This window comes from Elephantulus edwardii, unplaced genomic scaffold (genome assembly GCF_000299155.1).
Source record: "Elephantulus edwardii isolate Elephantulus edwardi_28Jun2011 unplaced genomic scaffold, EleEdw1.0 scaffold00002, whole genome shotgun sequence".
Taxonomy (NCBI): Eukaryota; Metazoa; Chordata; class Mammalia; order Macroscelidea; family Macroscelididae; genus Elephantulus; species Elephantulus edwardii.
The window spans coordinates 47390041-47399196 of NW_006399752.1; the positions used below are offsets into that span (position 1 = coordinate 47390041).

Below are 9156 nucleotides of genomic sequence, written 5' to 3' on the forward strand. Positions count from 1 at the left end.
CGTGGTGTCTGCACAAGGTGTCCTGATAGTACCCGCAGGGTATCTGCAGTCTTCATTCCCGACTCGTGGTTTGGTGCCACTACTATCTCCTCAGACAGCTTTGGCTTCTTCAGAATAAATGATCTTGTGTCTGCATGGACCATGGATTCCATGTCATAGTAATCTGAGCCAAAAAAATTGGCCATAAATGTTTACTTCTGAATATACCTTGCATTCTCAACATCCCACAATGTGAGAAGAACATCATTCTTCTATATATTTGTGATTATTTTCAAAGAAAAATGACAATCAGTTCTACTCAAGAACAGGCTGCAATTCTATGCCCTGACTTTTTGAGAGAATTCAAGTATGTTTCTTCATATGGAACATTATCAAATGATTCTGATTAACACTGCCTTCCTACAGGACAAAAGGCTGATGGGAGGCATCTTACAGGATATCATTAACAATATACACTTGGGCTAAGTATGTATAAGAAACTTCTCTAAAACATGGAAAATTTAAGATTCTTAATGATAAGAGTTCTGGTGGCTTGGTGGTAAGGAATTGTGTTGCCAACCTGAGGGCTTGTGGTTCGAATCCACCAGTTGCTCCACAGAAGATGGGCAAACTTCTACCATTCAAATGACTCCCTCTGAAAACCCACCGAAGGGTCAGGTATCAGTTGGTTCTGGCTGATGGTATGTAACAATAACAACAACGATGATGCTAGATTTATCATACAGACTATTTAACTCAATTAAAAAAAGAGTTCTGATAACTTTTCAGAGTACTAACACACCTAACTGTATCCTGATGAAAAATGGAATCAGTACAATTTCTACCAGTCTGTAAGTAGAGAGTTACTTAGAAAGGGAATTTTTAAATGACTGAGTATTAAACGATGATATAATAAGGAAAACACTCTGAGTTCAGTGCAGATTAATCATAAGATGACATCATCTACAAAATTCTTTTTGAGGCCTATTAAGATGGTAAGCAACACATGAAAAGACCTACAGTCTAGGACAATTATGGATGACCTATCCACATGCCATCAACTGAGAAAAAGCTAAGAATCGTACTTATTTTAATGTTAACTGAGAAATCAGGAACTAAGATTCACTAATAGTCATTCACTGAACAAATACTTACAGAACAGCAGTGCGCTGATTATACAAAGAAGCAAAAGCAGAAAAATGGATGGATAAAAAGTGGCTCCAAGAAGGGATGGGAAAGGCGCTGAAGACTATAAAGCAACTTATTGACTTCTGAAGAACTGCCCTTCCCAGGATGGAGCACGTGGAGCAAGAACTAAGAGAGAGAAGAAAACTGAAGGGCTGCTGTGATCTGCGGTACTAAGAGCCAAAGGCTGCCATCAGGCACGAGGAATGTGATCAGCAGTGAGAAAAGCGGGGTGACTAGAAGGGCTTGTGTGCTGTGCTCAACGAGTGAGTGGGAAGGCTGAAGCATATTAATAAAGGTTCCTTCATGTCCTACTTAAATAAGACTGCATATTGGTCTAGAGATAAGGACTCAAGAAAGGTTCCTAAGTAGCAACATGACATGATTATACGAATCTTCAGGAAAACAGTACCAAGAATGGACGGGAGTCCTACATACCATTGTCAAAAGGCTGCTGCCCAGCAGAGACAGTGAGACTGTGAAGACCCCAAGCCCCTTGAAAAGACTGCAAAGCCCGTGTTCTGACTGAAGATGCGTGGGAGGGAGAGCAGACACGCCATACGTCATCAGCAACAGCAGCTTAGGGCAGTTACAACTGTCAAGCACCATTTCCAAAAAGAGCAACAGAGGATCAGAGACACAGAAGAGGAGGGACCGGAGGGGCTGCTGGCTGAGGGCCCCGAGCAGACACGGGGAGGAAGAAGAAAAAGCAGATTTAGAAGCAGGCCAAGACAAGTCAATTTTAGACATGATTAGTTTATGACGCTCTCAGACATTTAGGGGGAAATTGAAAATTTAAATTTGACCCTCACAAGAGGGAAGGAAACGAGAAGCAATGCCAACCAAAATGTGAAATGAGCGTCCTACCACATGTACACGATGGATGGATGTCTTCAGTGGTGGACACTGCTCCTCACAAGAAAAGCGTAAGAGGCAGATCCCAACACATACCCCATTCTAGATGACCTCCCGGCCGCTCACAGCTGCACCGATGCAGCAAGGGAGAGGCATGGTGGAGCCCCGGATCAGGTGCGAGGGCCACTGGCCACCTTCCCACTATCTGCCCGTGTCAAAGCAGTGCACTTCTATTCTACTAGTTTGCATCTTTCAAGAATAGGGGTTTGAAAACTAATGCTGAGAACAAGACACAATGTAAAGCTAAAATGTCAAGGTTAGTGCAACATAAGTTCTGATAAAGGAGAATGAAAGGGAGTGAGCAGAACAGAGTATGGAACACTAGAACATAAGGGCTCAAAAAAATTGACACAAAATGAGGAAACGAGAGTGTTCCACACACAGATTTCAGGAAGGTAAGCAGTGAAAGCGGCTCCTCCCAGTCTCAAGAAGTCACTGGTGCCCTGTGTAAGGTTAATATCAACAGCCTAGGTCAAGTGAAAGCAAGATAGCAGGGAGAATAAATACAACCTGGGTAATAACTGCACTGACTTTTGTTCCCTTCTAAACCATCACTAAGATGTCAATATTAGATTGTGGGAGGAGGGAAAAAGTCATAAACCTACAAAGAGTAACCAGGAAAGGAGAAACAATCATAGCATTTTCACAAAAGGGACCGCAGACAGAGGAGTAGGAACCAACCACAGATCCAAGAAATGCCAAATCCTACGTTAGTAATGAATATACCAAATCCTCTAAGGGCCGAGGAAGAGGCTGCACAGAAGATCCTGGAAAGAGTGGAGAAGACAGGACCAAGAGAAGGACCAGCTAGAGGAGTGTGTCTACTGAAGCAGCAGTCAGTTCTTCCTCAACTTAATTAATCTTCTCATGTCTACTCCCCTCTGTATCGGAGATACGTGGAGAGGTTAGAGACATGCTCTCCTGTAGAGTAAGCTACAGGTAAAATCTCTGAAGGAGAGGTGCTACCACCAAAACAATCCAAAATACAGACGTATTTATCTATTAAGATAAAGAAGAGTAAACTCCCAACAACCTTTCCTAATTTCATACATTTGCCCTTGAAAAAAAGCAGATCTTTAATTTAAGAGCTTTGTAAAAGTAAAAACAGAGGGAAGCCAGCAACTATGCTAAGATCGGCAGAGGTACAGGGACGAGGAGGTAACTGACCATTCCTTGATGAATGGTGTGGCACTGCCTCTGCAGCCCTTTTTCTACTTCGATCCCAGGGTTTTGGCAGCTGCGGTATTATCTGAAATACATTTCCTTGGAGGAGACCAAGCTAAGAGGAAAAGTCTAAAGACACGGACATCAGGGGATCCCCAAACTAGAGCCAAGACAAATTATTCTTCATGGCAGGATCTACAATCAAATTTGAAACAATAAAAACCCCCCTGCTCATGAACCCAAACCACCACCAATCATCTTTCCAGTCACATGCTTAAATGTAAGCCACTCAAGGAGCCCCCTCCCCTGAAGAAAACATTAGGAGATTGTGATCAAAACAAACAGCCTGGAGAAACCAAGACCACAAAGGAACAATGAGAACAATCACATTCCCTCTTTAAAGGCAGTACACACATTAAACAAAATCTTTTTTTTTTTTTTAAAAAAGGGGGGGGTGTGGCATGAAGAAACAAACTGAGAATTTTAAAACCACATAAAGAAGTTTAAAAAAAAACAAAACACACAAGTTAAGTGAAGGATGGCATATGCCTCACAGAACTATCTGATGCTTCAAACTTTTTATCTACTTTGGACAGAAATGAAAACCAAAGAAAACAAATGGGCAACAATTTATGAAGTGGATGCAACACACACAGACTCTGCTCATCAAACTCTGAAAGAAAATGCTCTTCTGTGGAAAGCAGGATGGGATAGCGTAGTTGCTCAGGATGGAGACAGTACCTAAACATGTCTATCATGCAGAAGGAGAAGCACAGACAAAAGCTACAGGAGTATGGTGACACCACAATGTTCAGCAAATGGCATCGGGGTGGAGGGTGACCCTCAGGGAGGACACTTCCTTCTCTGAGACAGAGGCCAGGGAAGGGTCAAGGATACAGCCACAAGCTTCAGAGTCTTAACTGGGAAGAAAATCCAGGAAAATGACAGGATGGGCTTAGGAGACCAGAGCAACCAATAAAGTGGAAGCTTGGGGAACAAAAGGACGCAGAAGAGGTTTCAGGGAGGATTCAAGCTGAGATTTTAGGTGTTCCAGTTTTCCTTGTTCAACCAGCATTTATCAGACACTGAGCAGACATGTGGCAGGATCTGGGAGGTGAAGCAATGGAGATAAACAAGCTCATTAAGCCATCTGTGAATGAGTTCAGGCTGTGTGTGACTGAGTGAGTGAGTGAATGAGTAAAAGTAGGAGCAAGAGCGAATGAGAGGGAGGGAGGGAGGGAAAGTGAAAGGGAAAGAGGGAAGGAGGGAGAGTGTATGTGTTTAAGTGTGCTGAGGACAGAAAACACAGGGGAATGAAGTGACAACTCCAAGAGGTCCTAGGGTGTGGCACTGCCCTGAGGATAAGAGTCTAAATTAAAAGTTAGGGTTACTAAAGATAAAGTTAATGGCCTATAGGGAGGATCTGGAAGCAGTTCAGCTTAAGGACAAGATGTGAGTGGAAAAAGAGAAGGCTAGGAACTCAGCTGCCCCAGTTACAGGGAGGGAGCAAGCAGCTTCATATGTGTCAGAGACCTGGCAGGATGGCATCAAATAAACCATGTTTCTGAATGAAGTGGAAAACAGAACCACCAAACATGAGGCAAATGCAGATCTTGTCTCCAAAACCTAAAGGATTTCACAGATCTAAATCCTAGATCTTTAGAGCAGAATCTCAGGGACACATGACACATTAATGAGGTGAAAATGGCAACTGAAAACTGCTGGACTACAATGAAAATGTAACACTGTTACCAACCTTGACTCATCTGCAGAGTTTCTGCCATTACTGGGTCAATCTGTAGACGATAAAGCAATTGCCTTTGCTGAGGTCCTAGAATATAAATGTTCAAACTTCACTGAATTTAAAAAATAATGCTGGTATGCAAGTTTCCCAGAAATTAAGCCTAAAATGATCTCTTTGGGTTCTTAACTGGAAGTCTTAACAATGTGCTAAAGTTTCAGCAATACTGTTTTTAAAATACCGACATAAGCATATCCTGTTGAGTAAAAACACCATATTCAGTGTTTAATATGGCAATGCAGTGAGCTCTGGTGGCCTAGTGGCAAGCAGCTATGCTGCCATCCCGAAGGCATGTAGTTCAAATCCACCAGATGCTCTGCTGGAGAAGGGGCAATCTCCCCCTGTGCCAGTCAGATCCGATTCGACGGTACACAACAAGAGGGGGAAAAAGTAATGTAGGGCCCTTCTGGAATTTTCTTAAATTGGAGGTAAAGCCAGGAGATAAAAAAGGCAGAAAATCAAGGTGACTACCCCACAAACCCATCATGTAAATAAAATCACCGCTGCCACCTGCAGGATAAACATGCCAAACCTCTCTCACCTCCTACAACAGCCCACAACCCCTTCTCAATCACCTTTTAAGGCAGAAAAACATACTAGAATTGCAAAGAAAAAGGAGAGACTCCAGACACATCCAGCAAAGAGTGAAAGGGGCTCAGCTACTTCAGTGGCGCAGAGATCAAAGCACCTGGTGCTAGCCAGAGCAGAGGTCCAAATCCAAAAGGCGTTCTGTAGGACAGTCAGACTCTGGAGGATACACACAAGGACAACACTCTGTTGGGCAGTTTCCCCTCACCAGTTTGATTGAACAGTTTAATAATGTCGCACAGCAAAACGGAACAGCTACCGACAGATGATACTCTCCAGGATTCCGCGGATTTCAAAGCTTGTAAAAATGTTTGACATAAGCTCTTTGAGGGATGGGAGATGATACTAGGCTCTCAGTTACTGACAGAAACCAAATGTGTTAGCAAGCATAAACACTACTGTGTTCAGAAGGGTACTTGACAAGGTTCAAAATACTGAAATACAGGTGGCCCAACTTGTGAACTTTTGGAATGTTACAATTAGTTTGAAAAGAACATACTTTGTTAATCAATAGAAACATAAATCATCTCTAAGCAAGTTTTACTGAAAAAAAAAAAGATGTTTTTAAAAGTACACACCTAGAAGATACTATAAAGTTACCTTTCTCAATGTTTCTAAGAAAGCCAATTATCTTTGCATTTTTAGGCTCTGTTTGTGATTCAAAATCGAGTTCCTCTTCAAAGTCTTCAAACTTTCTGTTGCATTCAGATGTGGGTGCTGAATATTCATTCATTTTAACCTCCAATGATGAAATTTTTGCTTCATTCTGCGATACTCTGACATTTAGATCAAAAAGATTGGCTTCCACTGTCAAAATTGCTGCCTTTATTCCTTTAATCTCATTGATACCAGTTGATATTTTCTTTAAAAGGTGTGAAATATTGTCTACCTCATTCAGTGAACAAGAGGAATTTGTTACAGAGCCTGTATCAACTGGCCCTGGGGAGAAGAAAACTGGTAAAGATGAGGCCTGAAACCTCGAAGACATTTTCAGCAAATTCTTTCTCCTTTAATATATGTTATAATCTTTCCTTCATAGCCCATTAAACTGCTTCATCAAAAACAGAAGCAGTGATCAAGGGTATTCTTTCAAGAAGTATTAAGAGTAAGTAACATTTTAAAACCTGGAATTAAAAAGACAGGATTGTACATTTCTAGAGACAGAACTCAGTTCTAAAAGTGCTAATCAAACCATATCCCTCTTTTCTTCAGTATATCTAAAAATCCCTAATCTGTGGCCCTCTGGCTCAAGTCTTATTTGCAGCTCCTCTCCAAGCAACAGACTCAGCTATGACATAAAATCATCCTGGCTCCTGATTGGCTGAAAAGAGAGACATGTGACACAAAGAATTTGTTATTATTGACCTCAAATGACAAGAACACTGAGAGATGAGATACAGATTCAGTTAAAAGCACAGCTACTTTAACTATCTGAAGATGATATGAATTTAGGGTATTTTCCTCCATCTTTTAAACTATAATTTTCAAGCTTATGTTTTATCTAATATTTTACATTTCATTTTCCTTAAATATAGTGGAGAATAATTTTTTTGTATTTCCTTTGTTGGAAGAAGGCAGAGGAAGTAGTTTGACCCAAGAACTTAAATAAATCCATTTAAAAATTTATGAGGATACTGGAATTTCATTGCAATGATAAAATAATGGCATAAATGTAATAAAGGATTAGAGAAATAAACTGTAAATTCAGTTAAGGGCAGGGAAAATGAGAAATTAGCCAGGTTTATCACTCGATCATTATCAGGTATGTGATTGGCAAGAATTTTCTCCCATTCTGTAGGGCACCCCTTCACTCTGAACAATCTCCACTGCAGCTTAAATTTTTACTCTCAGTAAAATTCCATTTTTCATTTCCATGTTATGGCGACACATCTATGAAAGCACTGCCCAATCCAAAGTCCTGAAGAGATAAACCAATGTTTTGTTTTGTTGTTAGAAGAATTTTTCGTTTTAAGGTCTTGCTCTATTCAGAGTTCATTTTTGCTTACGGTATTTGATCAGAGAAATGAGTTCTCGACTCTCAACTGATTCCCACTGATGGTTATTATCCCTATAATACTATCCTTATACTAGTAACACAGAAACTTTGCTGTAAATTTTAAAAGAAGGAAATGTGAATCTTCCAACTTTGCTATTCTCTTCTCCAGATTGTTTTGGTTTCTTAAATTTCAGGTTCAGCTTGTCTATTTCGGAAAATAAGCTAGCTGAAATTTTGACACAGATTGAGCTGAATTTGTAAATCAATTTGGGGAATGGGGTCATCTTAACATTGTTAAGCGCCTCCAAACCACCACGTCTTTCCAGGGTCTTTAGATGAGGAAGGCTGCTTTCACTCCTTTAAGAAACAAATCGCTGGGGAGCTCTGGTGGCCTAGTGGCAAGAAGCTGCAACTACAATCCCAGAGGCACAGGGTTTGAATCCACCAGATGCTCTGCCGGGGAAGGAGGGACAGTCTCCTCCTGTACCAGTCAGATCTGATTTGACGGTACACAGACACACAAAAATAATAACATTTAAAAAAAAATTTTTTTAATTAAAAAGAAAGAAAGAAACAAATTGCCATCCTTTTAAGGACACTAAGTTGATGGACTTGATTCCCCATGACATTTCAAAAGAAAACATTTGAATTGTAGCTTCCCAGTTAAACTGTGCTCACAGTTAACAGAATAAAGAGAAAGCCAAGGAGGATAACTTGTACATTAAGAAGCTTTATTCGTTTACCTACTAAATTGGTAAATTGTTCAAAGTTTTTAAATAAATAAATGGCAATATTTACAGCAAGGCTGTGGTTTACATAAACTATTTTAGGAGTACTAGTTGATGAATGACATCTATTGTAAATATTTAAGTTTTTCAGCAGAAGATTCTAAACCAAGAAGAGGTGGCAAACCTGCCACGGTGCATCAGAGAGCAGAAACCACATCAACAAGAAAAGCAGGAAGGTTATTAAAGAATTAGCCATACAAAGGGCCCCAAATCAATTGTTACCAGCCCAACTGCAAAACAGAAAACAAGCAAACATGTAGTTAAACCTTGTAATGTAAACATGGGCTAAGGACATTTACATAAATTAACATTTACTTGATTTTTTACAATAAGGATGAAGTTCCCTGTTATCCAGATTTATAGACCTGAAAACAAAGGCAAGGGGGAGGGGCAGGAAGCCAAAGACAAAGGCAAAGTCTTCGGAGAAGTGGCAGAACCAGGATAAAAGCTGAGGTCAGCAGGTTCCAGAGCCCACATTCTTAACTGTCCCATCACTGAACTGCCCTCCATGACCGAGTAGGTGGAACAAAATGTGACAGAGACCTAAAAAGTGGTATTTCTGCTTCATTCTCCTATCTAAAACATACACAAGCAGTCTTTAAGATTATTAATAAATTCCATTCTGAAGACTTGTGTCAGGGGAACTCTGGTGGCCTAGTGGTAAGGAGCTGCAACTACAATCCCAGAGGTGCACGGTTCGAATCCACCAGATGCTCTGCCGGGGAAGGAGGGACAATATC

General features: G+C 40.7%; 1 protein-coding gene across 1 annotated transcript in view; it reads right to left on the minus strand.

Annotated features, from left to right (window-relative positions):
- Nucleotides 1-9156, minus strand: part of ZC3H14 (zinc finger CCCH-type containing 14) — a gene marked incomplete at its 3' end in the record, with an annotated part of 55000 nt that overhangs the window by 11475 nt on the left and 34369 nt on the right. Inside the window, exons 10-11 of the mRNA XM_006879217.1 lie at nt 5000-5074; nt 7-163 (exon numbers count right to left, since the gene is read on the minus strand). Of these exons, the coding sequence (XP_006879279.1) occupies nt 7-163; nt 5000-5074 (232 nt within the window). The remainder of the gene's footprint in view (nt 1-6; nt 164-4999; nt 5075-9156) is intronic.